General features: G+C 31.5%; 3 protein-coding genes and 1 long non-coding RNA gene across 5 annotated transcripts; 1 reads left to right on the forward strand and 3 right to left on the reverse strand.

The window, feature by feature from the left end:
* Nucleotides 1-4,003: 4,003 nt before the first annotated feature.
* LOC106413709 (histone H3.2) lies at nt 4,004-4,601 on the reverse strand. Its single transcript, XM_013854456.3, has one exon. It carries the CDS (start codon nt 4,524-4,526, stop codon nt 4,116-4,118), a length of 411 nt encoding a protein of 136 aa, XP_013709910.2. The 5' UTR covers nt 4,527-4,601; the 3' UTR covers nt 4,004-4,115.
* An 888-nt stretch (nt 4,602-5,489) lies between these two features.
* LOC106415716 (protein DETOXIFICATION 27) lies at nt 5,490-9,506 on the reverse strand. Its single transcript, XM_013856480.3, has 9 exons — nt 9,054-9,506; nt 8,695-8,982; nt 7,724-7,977; nt 7,552-7,638; nt 7,238-7,294; nt 6,186-6,424; nt 5,993-6,111; nt 5,830-5,919; nt 5,490-5,741 (listed from the first exon to the last, which is right to left on the reverse strand). The coding sequence occupies exons 1-9, from the start codon at nt 9,318-9,320 to the stop codon at nt 5,691-5,693; spliced, it is 1,452 nt and encodes a 483-aa protein (XP_013711934.2). The 5' UTR covers nt 9,321-9,506; the 3' UTR covers nt 5,490-5,690.
* Nucleotides 9,507-14,748: 5,242 nt separating this feature from the next.
* LOC106414718 lies at nt 14,749-17,194 on the reverse strand. 2 transcript variants are annotated; one of them, XR_001282924.3, is made up of 4 exons: nt 16,991-17,179; nt 16,602-16,863; nt 16,039-16,391; nt 14,749-15,943 (listed from the first exon to the last, which is right to left on the reverse strand). It is a non-coding gene; the product is annotated as an uncharacterized LOC106414718 (long non-coding RNA). The 2 variants fall into 2 exon arrangements; XR_007328449.1 differs by having other exon boundaries at nt 16,602-17,194.
* Nucleotides 17,195-24,386: 7,192 nt separating this feature from the next.
* Nucleotides 24,387-26,513, forward strand: LOC106413818 (zinc-finger homeodomain protein 1-like). Its single transcript, XM_048767853.1, has one exon. It carries the CDS (start codon nt 25,622-25,624, stop codon nt 26,387-26,389), a length of 768 nt encoding a protein of 255 aa, XP_048623810.1. The 5' UTR covers nt 24,387-25,621; the 3' UTR covers nt 26,390-26,513.
* Nucleotides 26,514-27,073: the final 560 nt, after the last annotated feature.

A 27,073-nucleotide genomic window follows, 5' to 3' on the forward strand; every position in this document is an offset into this window, starting at 1 on the left:
ATTTTTAATAGAGTATTTGATGATGAACATGATACTAAAAATTCTTTAATTAACAAAAATATAAAATTAGTATTAATACCAATTTTAAAATTATTTATTAATAACTAAAAATAATTATTTGATAGCAATTTATTTTTGATTAGAATTAAAAAAGGATGATTTGATAATATTGTGACATGTATTTGTCTGTATAAGACAAAATAAATAAATAATTTAACAGAAATTTTCTATTAAAACTAAAATAGCTGTATAAAAATACAAAATAAAAATAATTATCAAATAATTAGTTTCCCTTTTAAAATTCTAAATAAAATAAAAGTATAAAATTAATCTAATTTTTCTTATAATTAACTAACTTTACTTTTTAATAATTTTATGTTAAAAAAATTAACCAAAATTAACTTCAAATATTTCAACAGATATGATTGTGACATGTGTCAACTAAAAAATTAGATTGTGATTGATAAAAAAATGATAAACATGACCAGAGATAATTGAAATTTTTTATTTAATAGTAATTTACTTAAAAAGTGATAAACATGATAGTAAAATTATTTAATTAACAAGAAAAATTGTAAAAATATTAATGATATTGAAAAAAACTAATTTCGAAATTGGAAACTTTTTAAAAAAAAATTATATTAAATGGAAATTTTATTTTTCTAAATCCTAGACAATATATAATTGTAAAAGATTATATAATATTAATTTCATTTTCTAATATTCTAAAACCTGTAAAAGAATATTTGATAGTTGTTTTTGTTTTTTACAAAAAATTCCTAAACAAAAGAAATTTGTATCATATTTTGAAGTTCTAACCAAAGAAGAATTGTAAAAATTTATTTGATAATATTTTTAAGAGAGTATTTGATGATGAACATGATAATAAAAATTCTTTAATTAACAAAAAATATAAAATTAGTATTAATACGAATTTTCAAACTATATATTAATAACTAAAAATTATTATTTGATAAAAAAAAATTTTTTTCTGAAATTCTAAAGAGAAGAGAATCGTTATATATGACAGTATTTTCTAAAATCTTAAAAAAAATTGTAAAAAAGTATTTAATATTATTTTTTATTTTTTATTGTAAATAAAAAGAGATTTATAAAATAAAATGTTTTCCTTTTTAAAAAAATCATAGCAAAATAAAACTCTAAAGACTTATTTAACTCTAAAGACTTATTTAATAAAACATTAAATCAGTACATAAAAAAATGTATAATGTTGTCATTAACTCGATTTGTGTATTTGACTTTCATTTCTTTTCACTTTTCATTCAATTTCTTATTTCAGATTGTGTTCAGTTTAAACGTTTAAATATAGTATTTTCTCTAATCCTATGTACAAAGCTTTTAACAATTCATATATGCACCATAATTATAAAATACAAATATTAACTTGAACTTATATGTGAAAAAGAGTTTTAATTATAAAATAAATCTCAAAAAACATATGCAAAAAACAATCATAAACTATAATAAAATGATTTATTCTTTTATGATTTTTATTAAATTAAAACATCAAACAAAACCCGTTGCAACGCAACGGGCTCATATCTTGTTCTAAATAATGCATAGATATAAATTACAAGAAAAAAAAAACATAAACCCCAAAAAATAACACAAATTGAAAATCATCAAACCCAAAAACACTAGACACCAAATCATCCCTCCCTCCTCATACTCTTTCACCTCTGATCCTCCTTGCAAAATAGTAACCTCTTTGTGTGAATCTCACAGAAGTTAGTTGTTCCAAACGTGCCAATAAAATGACTATTGATAGTAAGTTAGCAACACACAATATCATCAACCTTTGAAATATTATATCTTTCGCTTTGACATTGTCTGCAACAACTTAAGCTTTCATATATTTTTTGTTTGGATTAAAAACACAAATTCTCTTCTTCTTCTTGTAGCTGATCTCTCTCACATGCCCGTGATTTTCTTGAGTTTACTGTTCCCCTTCACTTACAGTCACTGCAGGAAATCTTTACTGAATGTCCCAAAGTTCAAACGTGGTGGGACATTTTATATGTTTGACACTTGTTCACTGACTCACTGTTATGGTGATTGGTGATTTAAAAAAAAATGTCATTGTTATCGTGCGTTGTGATCGGTGAAGTTGATAACTTTCTCAACTATATTAGCCTTTTCAACTTGATTGCTTGCTTGCATCATACGAAATCCCTTGACATTCCACTGAGAGATTAGTGACTTTTTATATTTTTTCTTGTTTATGATTTGTACGTGTGGTAACTTTCTCAGTTTTAGTCGGTTGTGCAGAACTGAACGGCCGGCTATTCGTACATACTATTAGGAGATTGTAGGGATTATGAGATCGCTTATAATACATAATACATTTCTATATTAGTTTATGAAATTAGATTTATTCAGTCTGCGTATTATAATTGATTATCTCTGAAAGTCTAGTATAATTTTGTTCTTCTCTTATCTTTGTGTTTTCTCTAATTTTGGTATAACTAATCTTTTCGAAGTAAAATTAGACAAGTCTTCAAAATATCAGCAATATACCCTGCTGTGAGGTAATAAAAACTATGTTTATAATCGATGGTATAGTCAAATCGGCTATTATGCATGGTCGTAGGATCATCGACGTTTATACATGATCATAGGATTCTTCAAGTAATAGGGGACAAAACTTGAAGTCAAGGAATAATTTGAGATGGCGAAGTAGAGAAAACCCAAACTTATAAGTGCAAGCAATCAGATATAAATAATGATAACTTGGGGATCACTAGATCGCCTGTAAAATATTTCTATACTAGTATGTTTTCCGTGCTAAGCACGGGTAATCTTTCATTGTTTTTAATAAAATTGAAAATGTTATTTTTCTTCTTCATAAATAACAAAAACTTTTCTTTTAGTTCAACTTAAAAGTGTTGTGACCAAAAAAGATATTTATTTTACATAAATTGAAATTTGAACAATTATAAGAAAATATTTGATGATAACATGACATATTAGTATATTTATTAATGATGTATAGTAAAAGAAACATTGCATAATTTAGATATTATACTTGTTTGATCAAAATTTGAGATAGTATAATAAATTTTATGTGCAAAGATATTCAGTTGTCGACAAAAAAAAATGTAAACATATTTACTTTGTTTTAGTCGAGCAGTTTTGGTTGGAAGAAGAAAGTCATCGTTGCGTGAAGATGGTAACATTGGTTTTTTTGCAAAACTAAACTAACATAAATTCAAAAATACACATAATAAAATAATTAAATGCTGAGACATAAAGCTAACTCATTTGCTGATAACAATAATATGAACTTGTTCTTTCAAAAAATAATATGAACTTGTCTCGAATACGCCACTTACCAATGTATACCGGCAAATTTATGTAGATCAACTGTAAGGTTCGCTTCATCTTTTGCAAAATCATTTTGTACAAATCGTTTTCCCAACTTCAAAAACTTTATAGCTAGCCACTATTAGATTGAAGGATAGTCTTTATTAAGAAAAGAAAAGAGAAAAGAATAGGAGGATGAAAACATCTTTGTTATTTTGTGGAAGAAGTAAACAGCTTGAAGTTTTTTTTTTGCAGAAGTTATTCATTTAAAGTTGATGTAACGGAGGAGGTGGTGGAGATCATGGCTGTACGTTGAGACTGAAACAAATAAATTTGCTTCTTCATTTTTTAAAGTGGAGGAAGAAATAAACTGTTTTTGTTTTTCAACGTAAACTGTTTTGTTTTGATTGTTATTTTTTCAGTAACCGTTTTATTTTTTAAAATTTTTTCTAACCAGGTGGCAAAACAGGATTGGTCGGTCGACTTGCGCTTTATTATATAAGGGATAAAGCTAGATTTATTCATCCCTACATAAGTTTATGCATATTGTAATTTAATATCTATGATAGTCTAAAATAATTCTTGATCTTTTGTTATCTTTGTGTTTTTCAAAATTTTAATATGGTTAATCTTCTCGGTAATTATCAGAGACCTTATTCAGTGTCTTAATACGCGCGTATTAAGATAGAATATGATAATTGATTCATTGAGGCAATTCATCGAACAACATACACGCAAACATACTCCACAAACTTGACTAAATAGACAAAACGAAAACGCTTCGATCTTCCTTAAGCTCTCTCGCCTCTGATCCTCCTCGCGAGCTGGATATCCTTAGGCATGATCGTGACCCTCTTCGCGTGAATCGCGCAAAGATTCGTGTCCTCGAAGAGCCCGACGAGGTAAGCTTCCGCCGCCTCCTGGAGCGCCGCGACGGCGCTGCTCTGGAAACGCAGATCCGTCTTGAAATCCTGCGCGATCTCGCGGACCAGACGCTGGAACGGGAGCTTGCGGATCAGGAGCTCGGTGCTCTTCTGGTACTTCCTGATCTCTCTTAGCGCCACCGTTCCGGGACGGAATCTGTGGGGCTTCTTCACTCCTCCGGTGGCCGGAGCTGATTTCCTCGCCGCCTTGGTCGCGAGCTGCTTCCTTGGTGCCTTTCCTCCGGTGGATTTTCTCGCCGTCTGCTTGGTACGAGCCATGAGGTTTGAGGGAAGAGATGAGATTTTGAATCTGAGAGGTTTGATTGTGTTGTTGCTGATGAGCTTCGTGTAGACTGGATTCTGTTTATATATAAAGAAGCGTAGATTGTTTTCGTTCGTTAGATCTTTCGTATTATCAACGGCTGTGATTGTTTTAACTTTTAAGTTTAGCGATCCGCGTCGTATGTGAACCAACCAATCATATTAGTTTTCTTTAGCGCTCTTTTTTTTTCTGTTGCGATTTTTCGATTTAGGCGCGTTTTTTCAAAACTTTTAATGCAAGCTTTTGGGCCCTTCAAAGAGAAGCCTTTGGATCGAATAGTTTAAATGGTAAAACTTCTATGCCTACCTTATTTATTTCGGGTTAGGCCCAGTGAAACCGTCCAGAAATATTTTTAGACTTTTCTCAAATGTTAGTAACACATAAAAATCTCTAGCAAACCGATTTGTTTTCTATTTATAGGAATAAAAGAGTTTTACATAGTCAAGAGTTCAATAAGCCATGCAACTACCATGGCCCAAGGGGGATGAGATTTTGAAGAAATGGACAACTGAGTTTGATTGATATGTTGATTTTTTGTTTTTTATCAATCATCCGTTGGATTATGATATGTTAGCTTTACGTTAATTACGTTAATTATCTACTGTTGATCTCAGAATAACGACGTATTGACATGGAGATGGAAAAGAAAGAAAGAAAGACACATTGCAAAAAGACATAAATGACATAAACCATATCTGATTATGGTAACATGTTCAAACAATTATAGTGAAATGGAGTTAAGTTGTGAATCGGTGATAACATACTAGTAGTGGTAAAAGCAATATATATGTAACTATGAAAAACTAGTTTATAGCCAGTTTAATATGTAACTATTTTCTGATATTGGCACACAAGACAGGTTTTTAGGATGAAATTCACAAAGGCATTTTTGTATCACTGCGTTTACTGAAATTTACAGATAAGTTAACATCTGTAATATTTGAAGCAGTATACAGTATCACATTTTGATTACAAGATATACCATCTTAAACACACAAGATCAAACTACAAATTATTCATTAAATCCGACAAGAATCTTTTTGTTGAGTGTTGTTCGACCCTTTGAGTATAGCATGAGTTACATGTACTCCTCGGAACATTTTCACTACCAATTCTAATCCTCATTTTATAGTGTTGGACCATTTGTTAACACGAGCATTTGCCTTTTGCGCCTGCAAATTTTAGTTTAAAAATGTTATAATCTAATTTTGAATTCTCATAACAAATCAAAAATAAATATATGCAATATTTTAATTTTACCTCTTTTTCCCAATCACATCTCAATGTGATTAAACATAAGATCAGTGTCTGGACTGCAGTGCCTCCAAAGATCATACCAGCCCAAATACCCTGTAAAATCGCAAAATATATAGTTACATATATCAAAAATAAGTTACAATAGATTAATGAAAACTGGCATTACCATAACACCAAATTTAAAAACCCATCCCATTAGAAATCCAAATGGAAGACCGATGCAATAATAACATCCCAAGTTTATATAAGCCACATATGATTGCCAGCCTGATCCAACCGCAACACCTACTCACAAATGAAAAGTTAACAGAAAAAGCGTTGTCTTGATATATAAGTTAAATAATCAAATTGTAACGTACCCGAAAGAACCGGCTGAATGCTGTTAAGAAGTACGGTGAAAGCTAACAGGATAGAGAGTTTATTAACGGCAACTAAGACAGCTTCACTTGAAGAAAATATCCAAGCGATTTGGTTATGGAAAAGCATTATTATCACCCCGAAAAATAATCCGATTATTAACGATTGTATTACTGATACAATCGTCGCAAATCTTGCTCCTTTCCCGTTACCTGCTCCTAACTCGTTTGCCACACGTACACTGCAATGATTAGTGTATAATCTTAGTGTATAATCAGTCAAAAGAGGATTAACATTTTGTATAAGTTTAGCTAATAAGTAGACTGTGAAGGGTTTCATTCTAAAATCTAGATATATAATTAATCAGAAGCGTCCATCTATTCACGGTCTAACCAGCTGCGAAGGAAGCCCGTCAGGGCATGCTATCAAAGTATTGATTTTTTAGCATCTTGACTGTTCTTCTATATTTTCATCTAATTATTTTTTTCTTTCTTTGATAAAGGAATTTAATAAGGTTTTAGATTAAGATTAACATGCACACAAATAGTTGGTTAACAACCTAATCCTTAATTAAGTATAATTAAACTATAGATCAATTATTTCCCATCACATAAATCAGGCGGCTAATTTTATGGCCTCAAAATGTTATCTATATTTTTTTGTCAACTAAATGTTATCTATATACTCCACACAAAAGCACCATGATAACAATTAAAAAAAAAAAAAAAAAAAAAAAAGAGGAATCATCTCTAATTTGTGTCCTCGTAAAGTCTTATTCAGCCAACACGACATGTTAGGAAAAAACAAGAGGCATGCATACAAAACAAACACGGAAGAATACATAAGAAGTTAGACGGATCTAGCCCATATACGAAATGTTATGTTTCTGTTTCCTACATCTTCCAGAAAATAACGTTCCTTTAAAAGTATATTATTCCAAGTAGTACTTTATATGGTAGTATCAAAGTGGATTAAACCGAACTGGATCCAGTTAGATCATGATTATAAACCGATATAGAAATTAGTAAATAGAGAAGATAAACTTTTATTTTACCCGGTACCGGCGAAGAAAGCTAGAGGAATCATCATCTCCCATCCATTTATTGCCATGCTGCCAACAGATTTTTTTTTGCACTAGTTAATCATACTTGAAGGTATAAAATAATACTAGAAACAAGAGAAAGATAAAAAAAAAAGAGCCAATTATGACCTTTCCGCAACAACCCAAAAAGTAGACGTAACTATGCGATAAGATTATATGATTGATGACTTTTTCTTCATCAGTCATCATGATAGTATAAATGAATAAACTACCATAAACAAAATGACTTACATGTGTTAATAAAAAACAAAAACAAAATGACTTACCATATAGACAATGAGTCAACGGCTATTTGAGCATTTTGAAGATTTCCAGTCACTATAATCAAAATCCGATAATACCAATTTTCCAAACTGTCCAAAAACAAAACATCTACCGTTAAAGACTGTGACTGGCTCATTAGACAATGTCACAAAAGCATGTATATTCGTATGGTACCAAAGCATGACACCGGAAGAAGCAGAGAGTTTGAGAAACTCCCAAAGCCCGGTGAAGGCTTCGGATGATAAGCCAGTCCAAGTGAGTGGACAGCCGCCGCAAACAGAGTAAGCCAGTGTAATAGAAACGTTGACCCACCAAGATATGCTAATCGTAGCCATAGTTCCCACGACTCCGAGTTTAAGCCCATTAACAAACAACCAACAAACCAAAAAGTGAACCACCAATGAAACCGCAGCCGAATAGGCAGTCACCTAAATAACCCCAAAGAAACGATTAGTCACGAAATTTGTCATCGAATAAAGATTTATTATAAACAATTATATATTTTTTTTTTTGGTAAAAACGTTAAGAATAAACAATTATAGTTGCTTCTTGTTTCTTACTAGATTTCTAAAAGCATTCATAGGTACTTTTCGTTATGTATGTCTTTTTATGATTTTAGACATAATTATTATAGTACTAAGTTGATATTTTTTTAAGTTAAATACTTTCAATTTAGTTTAGGGTTTATTTGTGGAATAACCAAAAAAGAGGGGTAATTAGATTTTTAGAGAGAAGGAAGAGAGATAGGAAAAGAAAGGAGGAGAGAGGGTGGAATTTTTGTATTATTGAGCCCAATTTCCCTTTAGTTTAATCACTGCATAGAAACAAACATGTGAAAAAAAAATTGCTTGCAAACAAAACAACAAAGCTACAAAATAAATATTCGCATTTATAACAATTAAATCAAACTTTTAGTCAAAAAAAAAAGCAATTAAATCAAACCAAACGGGTGGTAGTCCAGTGATAAAAAATGTTGGGTCAAAACGTAGTATTTTAATACTAGCATGTTCGATTTCTATCACGAATTAAGTTATCATTTGCTTAGCTATGCGATATGGAACCATGATCTAGATCTCATTTCGAAAACTCGAGGTTGGAATACTCATTATTATAAAAAAAAAAAAAGATTAGATCGAATTACGTACGTGGTTTTTGACTTGGCACTGGAGGAAACGTTGAAGCGGGAAAGACAAAGCGAAAGAGAGATGGAGAGGGATGGCCCAAAGGGAGACAACACCAGAAAGCTCAGCGATATCGTCTGGTTGGCCAAGAAATTTGAGAACCGGAGTTGTGAAAAGATAAGTCGGCAATAATAAAAGACAACAAAAGAAGAGAACAATCCAAGAACGCTGCATATAAACTCCCAACATATGATACTTCTTTGCTCCAAATGCCTGCCCACACAACGTTTCCAACGCACTCGCCATTCCAAGCTGCACGGCGTTTAAATTAATTAGGTATTCTCGTATTAAGTTAATCAAACACGAAAAAAATGAAAACTTACCAAGAGGCCAAGGTTGAAGCCGATGATAACGTTGTTAACAATGGATATTGCGGCTAGTTCAAGATCTCCGAGGTGACCAGCAAAAGCTTGGGTTATTACAAGCATCGAATATGACGTTAATCTACTGAACATAGCAGGACCAACGATTTGCCATAGCTTCTTTGTCTCAACCCAAACTCTCTTCTTCAATCCTCGACCATCTTCCTCCGTCGTGTTAGGGCTTTTCAACAGTGACTCTGATTCCTCTCCTCCACCTCTTCCTCCCATCGTTAATCCTCTTTCTTTTTTTTTTTCTTTTTTTAACTCTCTCTCTTTCTCTTTCTCCCTCTTCTTATCTTTTTGGTTTTGGAATTATATTTAACAGAAAAATGGAAGTGAAAAGAAAGGTGAATACTAGAGATAAGTAGTGTCTGAATTGGCTTTTCCAATGCATATACGTTATAAAACGATGTCTCTACTAATAGTATATAATATATATCTGAAATTTATAGCATTTTAAAATATAGCATCATAATAAATTTTTAGATTATTTTGGCAAAAATAAGAGTTTCCAAGGTTTGACTACGCTAGATACGCCAAAAAAACACAATGAATTCAAAAGAAAAAGTTAAATTTAATTAATGAAAATTCTGTAGTAGTCTTAAGAATTGGATTTGGTCAAATAATTTAATTAATGAAAATTCTGCAGTAATCTTAAGAATTGGATTTGGTCAGATTTGCGATCTAATGAATTATAATAAGCTGAATAAACATTGGATAAAAAAGGTACAGAGATCAGAAGTCCGAGTCACGTGGTAACACTATATGGTTTGAAACAAGTGATATCCCACTGCTTACCCAATGATGGATGGTTATGTGTCTGGTTGTCAAATACCTAAAATAAAATAAAACCATTCCCCTCCTAGTGTTCAATTATTTTCCGTACGTGGAGTCACCGACGAGTGCAGTGCGGTGGCAAATATAAAAATGGGGCATTTTACAAAAAAAAATTGATAAAAATGTAATATATATTTGAAATAATAATAAAAATTAAAAAGCAAATCTGAACAATAAGACATTATTTTTTTCTCTCTTTTTCTATAAATTGTTTCACCAAATTTTCATAATTTAGACTCCTAATTAGTTCTCTTAATATAGATATGATTGCTAAACATTCAACTATTTTGTGACATAATTAATCGTACATTATATATCTTTAATTTGGATATATTATTTTAGCAGGGGCGATTGAAGTTGGAACGTCAACGTGACTTTATAGATTTTTTTTTTTTTTTTGAAAACTTAACAATAAAACAAAAGAATATTTCGAAAAGCAATTTGGAGGATTTGAACTCTGGATGATAAAGAATAGTTTTGACTAAAACCACTATGCTACACAAGAATTTTGTAAATTGGAGGTCCTAAAACGTATATATTTTTTGGGGGCCTAAGGCAAAAATCTTTTTGATTATACATGAAACACGCCTCTGACTGTGTGACAACAACAACTCGACTAGTTTTATAAGACATCTTCGTAACTGTGTGAGTGAAAAATAAATCAACTAATAAATTTGTGGATGCCAATAGTCCGATATTTTTTTATCGCTCGCCGAAGATGTAGCGGTCCATCTGTAAAAGGGGAAGGCCCATCTGTCATATGTTTCCTAATAAATGTGTGGATGCCAATAGTCATATGCTGATTTAAATTATCGCAATTAATAATAGGTCCATCATATAAAACAATAAATACGCTGGACCAGCAATAGCCCAAATAGGGGAAGGCTGCCCATTGTAAAATGATTTTTTTTATAGGCTGTGACTGGTGACAACGTGGAAGAAAAAAAATATAGTAAATTCTTTGTTCATCAAAATTTATATCAATTATGTCAAAAGTTTAATCAAATTATTAAAAAGTAGGTTCCATTTTTTTTCTCTAAATTCTTCGTAGAAGAATGAATTTATAAAGAAAAGTTTCATTCTCCAATTTTGACGAGGAATAAAATTAACAAAAATTCATATTTTTTTTATTTTTTCAATTCCTCAAATAAATTTTTTTTTTATTTTGTTCATTTTTTCCATTCTTTTAATGATCACCAATTGTAGCCATAGTGTATCCAAGATCGACATATGAATGTTTAGATAGAACCTAAACGAGGTAGTTAAAAAAAATACTCCCTCAGTTTCAAAAATATGTATATTCTAGAGAAATTGTTTGTTTCAAAATGATACATTTTTTGTATTTTCAATGCATTTTTTATCAACTAATAATGACTAATTGTAAACTTTAAGAAAATTAATTGTATTTTCTGAATTCTTATTGGTTTAAAATTATAAAAAAATAGATAATCACAGAAAATTATGTATTTAATATTAAAGTTTAATGTGTTTTATTAATCTTTGTGAAAAAGTAAAAACATGTATCATTTTAAAACGGAGGGAGTAGAACCTAAAAACATCTTTAGTGTGTGTTTCAAAAAAAAAACATCTTTAGTGTAGATACCCACATAAATTCCTCAAAAACTAAATATATTATTATTTTTATTTATTTCTGTAAAATCTATAATCAATAATAATGCGATACATTGCAAGTGAGTCTTTCAGGATCTAAGGAGAGTGTCTCCGAAAAAGTTTTCTCTCGTTTATTTTTTTAATCCCTATTCTTTACTTTTCACTTGCTTTTAATATTTTAATCAATGAGAAATTTTTATAAAAAAATCATTGCGAATGTTCTAAGAACATCAATAGGGACATAATATATATAATGGATAACTCATATATTAAATATTAATACTTATAAATTATTATGTAACTAAAATTTGTATTTTAAAAGTAGACCCACTTACAAAATGACATTTGGCTATTTAATATTTTATAGTTTTGTGTAATATCTCAAACAAAAAAATGGACTCTTTTCTTTTTCATTATCTCTCATCCTTTTTGAATTATTTATTAATTTAATGTTTCAGTTTCTTATGAGAGACTATTGCAATGCAGATGTTTAAACTGTAGTCTACAAGTTGATAGTTTAAAATCTTCATTAAGGCTTCTCTGCTACAACATCTGGATTTGCTTTTGTTGCTTGTTTCTATCAATGGACCAGATATGACACTGGTTATACTTGTTTGTAATATCTGGAATCTTAATTGAGAAAAAGGATAAATTAGTCTTTCGTTTCTGATACATTCACAAGATGATTCCAATAAATTTAAACTGTTAGATTTGCCATTATATATTTTTATAATGTTCTGGTACAAATGTTTTTTCTGCAGCCAATGTTTTTGATACATTCACAAGAATCTTTATGCAGCCAATGTTTTTTCTTAACTTTTACAAAATAATTTTTTATTCTTATTTCCGTTATTGGTTTTTAACACTTACTAGACTTTGATGCGGGTGGCTTTTCAATTTATAATGTTATACATTTATAATTTTTTAACAATTTTTATATTTTTATATCAATCAAAATGATATATTGCATACGTTATTTCTTATTCTATCAATATCCTCTGCATGAATCATATATATATATATATATATATATATATATATATTTTGTACTTGTTTGTATTTATAATCAGTTAGTATGTATATTAACATGTCTTTTCCGAAACCAAATACTTTTTAGAAAATAATAATAAATTTCTGATGATTTGTAATATTTTTCGGAGGTAACTAATGTACTGTATATTCAATTTTATATATGAAATTTCAAATAACTAAATAAGTCAAATTATATCTTATATCCGCTTACTCCATACTAAACCGGATAATTTCACAATTTTATATTCATGTTACACATATAAGGTGGAGTGATGTTTTCGATTATTAGATAACTACAATAACTAGAGATTTTACCGCGCTACGCGCGGTTTGTTTGTCTATAAACATTAAACTTTAGATTTTTTTTTAAAAAATTAAGTTTGTTTGTTTTTTTAATATTATATCATTTATTTGTTTCGATATATTTATTTGTTTAAAATATCATTAATTTGTGTTAACATATTAAATGTCTCTATTAATCTTTTCGTAACCATGTTTAAATTTTTCTTAAAATTTAAAATATTCTACATTTAATAAGATAAAAAAAATCTATCATCTTATATATATTATATATTTTCTTATATATCGTCTGATTTTTGAAGTATAGGTAAATAACCTTTATTTCATATAAATATATAATTTTATAAATGTGTAATAATTTTGAATACTTCTGTAAATTTTGATAACCAATAAAATGATTCAGCAATTTTTTAAGTTTTGAAGCCATAATTTATTTTCAATATTAAACTTTTTGGTATTTATTATTTTGTAAATAATTATTTGTTAAAATACCCAATTAGAGTTTTGAATAATGTTTATGAAGTTCTTGAAAATGAATTTTTTAATAATGCTGAACCGATTATAAATTTTCATATGTTATTTACGTCATTTATCAAAAAAACAAAATCGTACATAATTAATTGAAAATATTTGTCTGACATTTATATATTTAAGGATTGTTCCTTTGTTGTTCAATATATTTGTTTGAAAGAAACTGCTTGTTTATCCCATATAAACAATAGCATAGTTGTTAATTTATCATAAATCAAATGTAACTATATAATTAATGTGAGAAATTATAAAATGTTTTATGATAAAGTTAAAAAAAAAAGGTAAACTTGAACCAAAAAAACTAACCGAGCGATGAATGATTCGCTTGTCTTTCTGAGCAGCAGTTTCCTCAGTTTTCTCCTGGCTTGTAGAAGGGCTCTGAAGCTCAAACACAGAAACATCAGAGGGCGGGAGAGCGATTCATTTGGTGATGACGACATTTCGTTATGTGAAGAAGCAGTAGCATACGCAGTTTGGGTGTCGCTCAAGCTTCTCTCGATCCATGTTGTTGGCATGCTCCTCCCGCTAAACTCATCCTGCAGCAACCTCTCATTCTTGATGTCGCGCATTTCAGCTGCTTTGACGAAGAATCCTTTGTCGTACCAACTTGGTGGTGTGTCAGCAGCATCTTTCTCAAACTAAGATGGGGAAGAACTCGATAACACGCTTGCTCTGCAGTTCCGGCTTCTATTCAGTTTCATGCCTCTGACCGGTTGTGATTCTCTCTCCGTAAGCCAAGAGAATGGCTTTTCAGGAGAGGGAGTGATAAATACTACTACTAAGGCGGCTTGTACCAAACTCATCAGGAGATGATTTGAAATCAGCATGGTGGAGGGGTTTTGATGAGTTTGCTTTCTTGTTTTGGTTCAGTAGAGGCACTACTCACTTCCTTTACTCTTTCTTCTTCTTCCTCCTCTTCCTTCTCTTCCTTTTCAGCTTCAGTTGGTGGTTGTTTGTTCTTTGGCTCTGTCACACATACTGGTTCTTCTTCAATGGATAGTTGTAGGTTCTTTGGCTCTGTCAAAGATACTGGTTCTTCTTCTGCATTAACAACACCAAATCTATATGAACTGCTCTGCGGAATATTTTCCTCTGGATGTCTAGTGACATCTGACATCATCTCTGTTTCTATGCATCAAACTTCCCTACAGTCATCCTCAGAATTTCCATCAGTCTCTTTACCCACCTGTTCCTCCTCAGCACAACCTTCGTCTGGAGAAGGAAAAGTAACTAAGGAAAAAGAACTTCCTCTGGAACATCAGATTGAGCTTCAGTTTCTTCTGTGTGAACTTGGGATTGGTCTTTAGTTTATGCCCCATGTGGAACCTCAGGGAAAGGAGTTACAAAGGCATGCTGATGAAAATTCATGCAAATGTAATTAATGCATCACACACGTGTAGATGTATTAGTCATGGGTATTGATTGTGTAGAAGATAATATAACAAACGTGAGAATAGAAACAAATCTCAGTTGTTTTGGAAACAGTTTTAAAAATGAATTCAGAAAACTGAGAAACAAAGTAGAATTTTTTAAAAAATTGTAAATGTTATCGATGTGCATCTGTATTTAAACACACTGGGTGTGATTGGTAAGAACTATGATTTCTTTTTTTGGCTGTAGTAATATTGCTGTGACTTTTTTGGCTTTGGCTCTAGATTTTTAACTTTTAAAAGTCTTTAAATTTGGGCTGTAGGAATTTATCTCTGCAGAGCAATTATAAACACATAAATTTAAAGAAGTGCTGTGGACTAAACAAAGGGCTGTGAGCTTTAAAAAAAATATAAATCAAGATTGGTGTAGATTTAGAGCTGTGGGTATAACTGTGGCTGTGGAGAGCAACTACAGCAATAGCCAATCACACCCACTATCAGCCCCAAAGTTTCATTAATGATAATATCTCCAGAATTCATAATTTACCATGTACAAAGCAAAAATAAATTTATATTTTTCCTAAGATGAACGAACATAAAAAAAAAAAGATTGTAGAGCACATAAGGAAGCAGAGCTTGTTGCTAATAAGGTCCATATATTTAACACTTTTTAATCTGGGAGTTTCTTTGTCCACTGGGGTTTTATGCTTAGGTTAAAACTATAATGAACTCTGTAGAATATTGACAACTCCTTCGGGGTTTGAGCCTAAACAAAGATCAGTAAAACAACATAGAGACACATCTAGGTGATATTCACCGTTTGGTTAACGAAATAAAAGAAGCAACCAATAAAGAATATTAAGAAACAAAACTCAGTCAAGGGTGACTAAGGCAAGACATAAGCACATTAGTTACCAGACATCAATTTTTATTTGATTGATTCTACTCACTCCATTAGGAATTGCCTGTGGCAGATGAGTTCGTTTAGGTATGAGGGGGCTGTGTGATCCTGAAATAGCACGCATTCACAACCACCGCCGACATGGCTTATGTTGTATCAAACAGCTCTATGACTGGTTATGACTTCTAGAACCAATACACCAAAGGCAAACATATCGACCTTCTCATCAACAATATTGGTGGTCCACTTGGCATGGTCTTCTACTCTTCCTGCCATTAATTCAAATATATTCAAACAAAGAAACCTATGGATCAAATTTTCATCAAACGAAATTAGATGGAAAAATGTAAAGATGGGGTTTTACCTTATCCTTTGAAGTTTTTCTTTCTTTATTATTCTACACTTGAATATCATTTCTAACCATGTTTCCTAGCGGGTCAATGTCCAGGAGATTCTCTGTTACTTCACCACCCTTTTTTTCGTTTTCCCTACCGCCTTCCTCAACACGCTATCCTCCTGATGGAGCCCTTCTCCCATAGCTTTTCAGTAACGGTACAGCATCCCACAGCTATTAAGGATTAAAAACCTTATATCCATCCACCCCTCAAGTTCGACGAACATTTAGACATACTGTTGTCTTATATGAGCAAGCCTCAGTACAAAAAAGTATTTCTTTGCTTTTTCTTGGCAGCAGATTCCATGACTGACTCGATGACTCTGGGCCAAAAATATCAATCTCCAATAAATCATATATATAGATAATTTGCACAAAGCTGTAGACAACACAATACTATGAAAAAATCAAAATCATAGGCTCTAACAATCCATAGAATATCAGACGATTGACTGAAAGATTGTCAAATATAAGATTAGAGTATGGATCAAGAAACCAAGGTGATTTGTGGGCTGGAATCTCAAAAAACATACCTGAAAGTTTGTTGCTTAAGTTGAGAATAGGTCACAGTAGTCCGTCTAAGAAACTAAAATTTCAAAGAAACGAAGAAATATCATGGTACAATTTGGCTTGCCTTGATTCTTCATCATCATCCTTGCCTTTATCATCTTAAACCTGTTCCCCTGGAACTCTTAAACTCTCTAAGACAAAAGTTTTTTCTCGCCTCCGTCAAAGCTTCAGACGCTCTGCCTCCACTCGATCGAATCAATGGTTCTGATTCATTTATTTGCTCATCTATCAAACCAGAAGCGTAGAATCAGACCAAATTCCGAATCAGTAAACATATCAAACATAACTGAGGGAAAAAACCACAAAGATACTAAAAAAAGGTGCAAAAGAAATTAAACATATCAAACATAACTTTGTCGTCTTGCTTCTTATACTTCGAATCGCCGGAGGCAGCTGTATCGAGAGAGACTCCAGTTTGATCGGCTCGGAGGAGGATACCACGTCTTATTGATCGATCCGTTCGAGAAGGGGAAAAGGCAAGAGATGAGTCGTGGAAGAGATCTCCGTGGAACCGAAGAGATGAGATGAGATAGAGCTAGGGCCAAACATATTCTGGGTTTGGTTACGTACGATGCTGGACTTTTCTTTTGCACGGATTTAGAAGCCCAAGATCAGGCCAAGTCTGTGTGACGTGGACAAAAGAAAGCCTTCTATTGGCTGATTTTATCTGTCGACGTGGAGGGCCTCTCTGATCAGCTTATTCCCCTTTTAGTATTGTATATTTGGTAGCAATTTTTAATTTTAATAGTTGTAACTTAGAAGTAATAACTTATGCACTTGGTTTTTTTTTTTGCTAAGACTTGTGTAGAGATTCATTAATGTGGTCTTGTCAAAGTGGTCGCAACAGAAGGTTAAACCGAGTTGTATTTATTATTAAACCAAGCTTTATTTGTTTGACAGAAATAGTGTAATTTTTGGGTATTTTAATTCCATCGTAATGAACTTGTTAAGCATTATGGTGAAAAGCTATTAATGAATACTAAGAGTTTAAGATAAGGTCAGTGGCATAAAGAATAACTAGGTGGTACATGAAATAAAATAGATTAAAACTTTTAATTTATAGATATTATAAAGTTAAAAATCATAGTAACAAATACTATTATATATTATATAATGAAATACTTAACGAAATTGTGCATGTAAGTTTATATAAAGTAAGCTTCAACTTTTAAAATAAACTTGTGTAATTGAAGTATATTTTGTAGAAGTAAATATATAAGAATAAGCAACGACTAATATAAACAATTGTTTTTATTTTGAAAAAATACCTAATTTTAATGATATATGAGATTATTTTGATGTATGTGTTGGCCACCTAAACATATATAAACATAGTATTAGTAATAATAAACCTGAATATAATATTTCTCACAATTAAACATAGTATTAGTTAACCAAATCATTAATTGTTGAAAATAATATGGTCAGCTTTCTTAATGTACACAAAACATATACAAAAAAATAAGAACAAATGTTTATTTGCTCACAATTAACCATATACAAAAGAATAGAGAAAATCATACATGCCTAAATAAGCACATGATTGTCTCAAGTGTTATTGACCCACAAGTTAAGTTCTTTTAATTTTATTGACCTCACCCAAAACAAAACAAAAATTAAGGAAAGGAAACTTAGGTTTGAATAAACTTTATCATAGTCCAAAAATTAAGGAAAATAAACTTAGGGCTGAAAAGATTATAGTAGTTTCGATGTCTAGTCCAACTTTTACGTAGAGAATAATTTTATAAATTAAATGAATAAGATAAGGAAACTTAGGGTTGAATACCGAATATACATTGAATTATAAATGATTTGTTACATTAATAGTTTAATTTGACTTTTCAATCAAACCAAAAAGATTGCACATCATGTTTTATGATTTCAATAATTTCCTTTTTTTGTTAGAGCGGTTATCCAAAAATATCAAGGGACCCCGAATATCAATTTATTAAAAAAATTAATAACTACCATACCAATTTCGATCTTTTAAAAAAAAACCAAAACAACACGCTGTTTAAGAACAAACTATATGATCCTTTCAAGAATACACGATCAGTAACCTTAACGAAAATAAAAACTACACTTAACAGTTAATAAATCTACTATGTACAGCATGTGAAATTGTATGATCCATTCAAGAAGTCAATGTTAATATGTATAACCAAAACGATATTATAGTCATACACCATGAGGGAGAAGAGTAGCTCTTGAATATTCGGTTTATTGATCCTATAGAATAGTAAATAATTGTAAGACATACATCGTTTGGTGATATTTTATAGTAAATGCCATTTCCTATAAATAAATAAAAAAACATCAGATAACAAAGAATTAACATGTTGAAGATGTACTATGCATCAAAATTTATAACTTACTTTTTCATCAACAAAAGTCATCTCTATAGTCCTTCCACCATCAGCTGAATATTTCTTCCAAAGTCTAATGACTTTCACCTTTATCATCCATAGAGACTTCTTTGGTTTTAAATCAGAGATGAAATTCAAGCCTTGCATTTTGAATGATATTTTTGAATCGTTTGGGTCAGTGTTTTTAAACTCGGACCGGACCGGCGGTCCGACCGGGTTCAACCGCGAACCGGACATCAGTTCGGATTGTGTTGATGCCAAAACCCAACTACAATTGAACCGGTAAAAAAACCATATTGAACCGTTAAAAACCCAGGAACCGGTGATCCAACGAACCGGTAAAACTCTGGTTCGTTTAAAAACCAAAATTTTGTTTAAAAAATAATTAGTTTTTCCTTTTTAAATAGGGTTTGTCAACAAACTGCAACTCACAAGGTATTGCCGTCTTTGACGTCTTATACTTTTGAGTCTTTGGCGTCTCTGCAAGACTGCATCTCACGATTCACAAAGTCACAAGGTATTTTCTACATCTCAAGAGGTATTGTTTTTGTGGGTGAGACTAATAATTAAAAACTTACGTTTGTATCTTTGATGTCTCTGCAAAACTTTTGCAGTGTACTTAGCATGGAAGAGAATGATCAAGAAATTCCACTGTCATCAAATTCAAACACAGAACATCAACAACCATCACAACGTTCCACTCGTCAAAAACAAGATTTATCATGGACATATGTCACTCATACTTTAGATTCAAAGGGGAAAACCATTCTTACTTGTGACTTTTGTGGTAAGGTTAATCATGGAAGTGGAATCAATAGAATGAAACAACATTTGGCGGGAGTGAAAGGAAGCACAAACGGATGCACAAAGGTTCCTCCAGAAGTTCAACACACAATGAGAAAATCACTGAAAAAAAATGAGGAGAAAGCAAAACAGAAGCGAGGAGTGAATATGCAACTTCACGATGTTGATGATGGTGAAGGTTATACTCAAGTTTGTGTGCCTCCAAGTCAGAAAAGAAAGGTCAGTGCGGATGTAAACTCATACTTTAAAAGGGGTCTAGAAGATCAGACACAGCCAACTATAACATCATGCTTGCAAAGTAAGGAAAAGGTTCATGATGCTGATATGGCTATAGCATTATTTTTCTATGATGTATGTATTCCTATGAATGCAGTTAATTCTAGGTTCTATCAGCCTATGATCAGCAAAACTGCAAGCATGGGTCATGGTTATGTAGGGCCTTCTTATCATGCTTTAAGGGTTGGTTTACTACGTGATGCAAAGCTGCAAGTTTCTTTGATTATCGACTCTTTTAGGAGTACATGGGCTGATAGTGGTTGTACTTTGATGGGTGATGGATGGAAAGATACTAGGCAAAGGCCATTGATTAATTTCTTGGTCTACTGTCCTAAGGGGATAACTTTCATCAAGTCAGTTGATGCTTCAGGAATATATACAAATGCAGCGAATTTGTGCAACCTATTTGCGGAGATTGTGGAGATGATTGGACCCCAAAATGTGGTCCATGTGGTGAGAGATATGTTCACTACAACTTGCGTTTACAAAACAGGTTAGTTAGTTGTGAAGTTTATAACAAATATTTGTGTGTTATTATTCATTTGGCAATATGCTATTGTTTCTTTACGTAGGTATGAGACAAAAAGATCATATGATCCCGTTGATTATGAGTCAATTGATAAAATTGAGTTTTGGATTGTGGAAGAAGAAGGAGAAGGAGAACTCGATTTTTCTGAATTAGAAGATAAACTTCTTGAAGAATATCCTAAAGATGGCGAAGAACTCAATCATGGTATGATTTTGAATTTTATTTCAAAATTTAGTCTTTTTAACTAATGTGTATATGTTTTTTAAGGTGATGAAGATTAGAGTGATAAAGACTTGGAGAGCAAACTTTAAATGTTTTTTTTTCCTTATAAATTTTAGATTTGGATTATTCAATTGTTTTATTACTCTTATTACATTTCAGTTTGTTATTTTTAAAGATTTTCTAAATATTATGATTATTGAAACATTTTATTTGAGATGATTTATCTTTGTAAAAATATACATAGAAAACATCATTAGATTCAGCTTAATCTAATCGAACCGGTTCGAACCCGGTCAAACCATAATGATCCGTGACTCAAAATATTTCCAGTTCGTTCGCCGGTCCGGTTTTAAAAACACTGGTTTGGGTTGTGATGGAGGTGTAGACATAGTATAGGTAAGGTATATATATATATATATATATATATATATATATATATATATATTGCATGGAATATAAATTTTATGTGGTGAAAATTCTCTAGGAAACTAAATTTTTACGCCAAAAATCATGTATACAATCTCTAATTGTGGATGTTTTCTTTGGAAAGAAATTATTTATGTCTACAATTCAAAAAAGATCGTCTAGTTTTCGTTAATTTATAATCCCCTCATTGATAATATTTATGTCTAGAATCCCTAATTGTGCATGATCTCCGAATTTATATGGCAAAAAGTAATCAAGTCAAGAATCAAAATCGTATTATTGGTCATATCTAAATAGTTAGTTCAAATTAGTCAACCATAATAAATTTGGAAATCTAAACATTCGACTTCCCATAAAAAAATATTCATAGTCGACCATCGATGTTTAAAAATAAAATCATATCATATCTCGATTCATATGGAAAAAAGAGATCAAACATTAAGATGGTCGTCTATTTTGCAATCGCCTGATTGAAAATACTCAGTTGTCTAGAATTCCTAATTGATCATATCTCCGCATTTAATTGTCAATCACGCATTACTCTTTTCTATTTTTAGTTTCCATATGTTACATGTTCGATTTCTACTTGTCAATCTTTTTAAATTAAGGACAGAACTTAGGTTCACCTACTTAGGTTAACCATTAAATTCACCACATCCTTTAGAAACAATCAAATTGACACATAAATTATTAATTAAAATACATTAAATTAAATAAAAAATAGTTACAAAAAATAAAAACGCTAATTTTAACGACGCTAACTCTTCCAGTTAAACCCTAAACCCTAGAAGGTGAACCTAAGTTTTATTCTTAAATTAATATATTGGGTCGTTTTATGTCAATTTTAAACATACTGAACGTTGCAAAGAGCACTATGTTATATTACATGTATTACGATGTCTTTAAAAATAAATGGATCGTTTAATAATATGAAGACATATACCATTTTATAATAATATAAAACACGTTTACAATAACCGAATTTGATATCAACGTAACCTTTATATCATATATAAAGCAACATTACAAAATAAAAAAACGTTAACAAACAGTCAGTTTTGATTTGTTAATCGATTTTTATATCACATAAGATATCATTATATTTCATATGATATTGATCTAAATTATAAACCATCGACCATGTAGTGACGGAAACATACAAGCCATTACAAACATTAAAAGCATGTTCGAAATATATATAGATCACCATAATGTTTTGCATTCACACACAACCATTGATATTAATCATATTATCATCCATAACAGCCCACGTAACCAATTAATATGATTAACAGATTATATTAAGCTATATTTAATGAGTAATGGCAAAGAATGTAATTAATAAGTAAATGGTTTTTACATAAAGAGGCTGAAAAGATCTATGGTGATGTTACATAGAAAATAACATTCCTGTTAATAACATATGAACATGAGTTTAGTTTCCTAAAATGCCTTTCAAACAATAAAATAGGGATTGCTAAATGTACAAATGTACTACAGTTTTAATAGTTTAGATTTATTAAAAAATCATGTTACCTATTATTTCTTTTAGAACCAAAATTCTTTATCGAAGCCTTTTTTTTCTCTTTGAAACACCCATTTTATGAAACTCTTTTTACCAAAATTCTTTATCCAAGCCTTTTTTATAGGTAGCTGGTGAAAACATTTTTTATTAATAGAATATTTTCCACTGTATATATATTACTTAATTTTCATACTCCCTTTTTATTCAAGAAAAATGATGTGAGAAGAAAAAAAGGTGGATGTGCACTAAAGAAGAGGAGTTACATTATTGTCCTTTTGATGTAGTAATTATTATGGTCGAATGGATTCTCATGATAATCTACAAGTCCCACTTGTATCAGAGTTTTACTTCTTTTTTTTTTCAAACTACCCTGATGCCCTAGTAACTTAGCCATCCCGGTGCCATTTTGCCTTTTTATTTTAGTGTAAACTTTTTTTTTGAGAAAGGGCTTTTTTAGTGTAAAACTTTTTTTTTTTTTGAAACTGTTTTTTAGTGTAAAAATTCAAAATTTATATTTTTGTATGATATATAATTGATTGTATATAAACGACGAATTACTAGTCCTGTTATTATACCCATTTCAAAATATATTTCCAGCTAGATAGGTAATAGAGGATATGGGCTGTGACAATTCAGAATTGTAAATCATCATAAAGTTGTATCATCACGCTTGCTTTCAAGAGATAAGAACATTTTTTTTTTTGATAATCCAGGTTTCCCCGCTTCGCGGATCATTCCCTGGACCCGGTCAGGCAGCGGGCTAGCTTCACCCGGAAGGTTCTTATGATGAAATTTTTAGCGGAATATAAAAAACCATCTTTTAATTTTTAACTAAAAAAACTAATAACTCTGAACGTATGAAAATATTATCTAAATTTCTGTTTTGGTATAAAGGTGCTCCCGTCTCTTTTAGTTTTATAATTTTAGTGCCACTTATATATACATATACTCTCTACTTAAATTATCTTTTCAAATTAGCATTCCGAAATTACGTTTTACATATTCTCGAGAGGAAGTCATTCCATCTATCGTGTTATAAATCTGAATTTTTTTTGTATTTGTTTGTAAAAATGTAAAAATAATTTCGTGCATGAATAATGAACGGAGACCAATCATCTGTGTGTCTCCACGCAGGAAAGCGGTTTCCTGACAGCTGACAAGTACAGGTAAGCGCACGTCATCTCAAACGTCTTTTAAGTATCCATTTTCCTATTTCTTCCTTTGAGAGTACATTTTTGTTCGTAACATCAGAATTTTACTTAGCTCTCGCGTCTATGAGTTATTTTGATCACAGAACATTAGCATTTACTATATATGCAAAACATCCTGGTTCAATCGTATACTACTATTCTGATAGGAACACGAATGACACGCCTGAATTTATGAAGAGACTAGTCATTAGAGATAACTTGTATGAGTATTAGTACTTGGTCATATTACGAGCTCATATCGTTTGATACAAAAAAAAAGACAAACGAAAAATCTGGTGCCGCAGATTAACGTCAGCATGTGTTAATTAATCAGGCGGTTAATAATGATCCACCTCTTACGTTTTTTCTTTCAACCTTCGCCAATTATCTACACTCGATGTATTAAATTTTGTTTTATTTTTATTTTTTAACGCTGATTTATTACGATATTACAATTATGATACGAGAAAGATTACATAGACGATTCGACAACCGACAATACTACCTGTCTTCTGAGACCTACGCCTAACTGCATCACCTGAGCCGTCCTATGAAGATCCACGCCTGATCAGATTTACTTGCATCATGTTGAAGATCTCTTGTAAGCTTTTCTTCCGTAGTCTACATAATTGTTTAATAAATCGCTTTCTTCGGGACTTAAAACTTGGATTTATTGTAATCAGCAAAATAATACAATATTTTGTTTTATTTATAATGAATTGTAATTTTTTTTGAAAAGTCGCCAACAAAAATTCAGACCTTGAAATTATTAATGGCATTACTGATTTCGATGTGATTAGACTGCCCATCACTTTATTGCAGAAATATTAATGCATTTGTATTATACCATTGGAATATGGACAAAAATAATTATCGCGTTTATTTAAATTTTATTCACTTTCTTATTTCCCAAAAATCTATCCTAATACCAAATTGACTGAAATAGTGATACTAGCTAATTAATTATATTGGTTCTACCGCTTAGATCATCATTATCTATGGTTTCTTAAGACAGAGATCATCATTATCCATAATTTTTTAGGACGGGATTTTTATGGAAATATAAAAAACTGCTTTTTAATTGTTAACTAAAAAATTAAGAAACTGTTTCTTAAACCGTGGATAATGATGCTCTTAGTTAACAAAAACAAAGCTACGTTGTTTTAACTTACCGTTGAAGTTATATTTAAAACTAGAAAGGTAAAACAATGTAAAGATAAAAGAAAGTCTAACAAAATGTAGTTGAGGCATATTTATTAGATTACGATCTCCAATAGCAAAATATATATCTTTCATTTTTATAAGACATGATAGTTTTGACTCAATACGCATATATTTTTTCTTTTATCTTTTCTAGAAAATATTATTAAAATAAGATATAAAATTAATTTATGTAATTATAAATAAAATAGTGAAATATAATTTACTACATAATTTTGATAAAATTAAACTCTTATTTAAATATATTAAAACATTTTTTTTTTAAACATGTATGAAATAACAACAAAAATCTTCAAAAACATCTTTAAATATTTAAATATTGAACATAAACCCTTTCTCAAAAGCTAAATCCAAATAAAGAGATAAAAGAGAAAGAGATAAAGAGAAAGAGATAACCTCTAGTTCACAATCTCCACTTGACTCAATGAACTTTGAAGACAACAGCAACGACGAGGAAGAAGAAGAAATGAATCTTCACGAGGAAGAAGAAGACAACGCCGTTTACGACTCTCCTCCTCTTCCTCCATCGCCCCGCGTCCTCAAGGCCTCTACTGAAAGTCCTAACACCGCCGGAACAAACTCAACGGGCGGTGGAGGTTTGATGGTGGTTCACGGCGGTTCTAGGTTCAGGTTCCGTGAGTGTCTCAAGAATCAAGCGGTGAACATAGGAGGACATGCGGTGGATGGTTGTCGTGAGTTTATGCCAGCTGGAACCGAAGGTACCATCGACGCCCTAAAATGCGCCGCTTGTGGCTGTCACCGTAACTTCCACCGCAAGGAATTACCTTACTTCCACCACCTCGCGCCGCCGACGCCGCCGGGAGCCTACCGTCTTCCAGCTCCGATGAGTTACCGACCATCACCGCCACAAGCTTCTCCTGTCCAGCTGGCTCTTCCTCCACCAGCAGAAGATCGAATGGAGACTTCTTCTGCGGAGGCAGGAGGGATGAGGAAGAGGTTTAGGACTAAGTTCACGGCGGAGCAGAAGGAGAGGATGTTAGGTTTAGCTGAGAGGATTGGTTGGAGAATTCAGAGACAAGATGATGAAGTGATTCAGAGGTTTTGCCAAGAGACTGGAGTTCCGAGACAAGTGCTTAAGGTTTGGTTACATAACAACAAACACACTCGTGGTATGTCGTCTTCATCACCACTTGATCACCATCAGAATCCAACTCTTCCTCCTCCTCCATGAACAAGAGCAACCATGCATGATTCTTGAGTTTCTCGATCACTACTATTGTTTAGTTTGTACCCATCTTCGTTTGATAACGATGTTGTTGATTATCATTCTGGTTAATTGCGTTTTTCGTTATTAACATCCATAGTCTCTTGGCAAATCCTTGAGTTGTCTAAGCTATTTATTAGTCAGGTCTTTAGTAACATCACATGTGTCAGTGTTTTTTTTTTTTTGAATAAATGTTAAATTAATTCAAGAAAAAAACTTTTTTACAATGACTGCAACATAAGTTGAGTGTTTAGAGTGTTTCTTAAGCATGTGTCAGTGTTTAAACTTTAACTTTAGCATGTTTGTCTATGAATTTATATATACATATAAACTCGTGTATTTATATTAGTGTGTATTCGTTAGTGCATGATTACTGTTTTTGTGTGTAATCTTCTCCGTTAGTGCTTCCTTAATTAGCACTGCTTGACATTGTTCTTATTTCTTAAGTTCTTGGTGTCTGAAGAGTTATTATATTTACTTGCTTCACCATTAATATTTCCCATATACACACGCATTTATAGATCTGATCATGTTCTTGTTTCTGAAGTTCTACGTTTGTAAGAGTTAATATATTTTCTTGATCATCATTTTGCACACACACACACAAAGATATTAGAAAATATATATCTGGGGAAGGTGACATGTGGGCTC

Source organism: Brassica napus, chromosome C9 (genome assembly GCF_020379485.1).
Source record: "Brassica napus cultivar Da-Ae chromosome C9, Da-Ae, whole genome shotgun sequence".
Taxonomy (NCBI): domain Eukaryota; kingdom Viridiplantae; phylum Streptophyta; class Magnoliopsida; order Brassicales; family Brassicaceae; genus Brassica; species Brassica napus.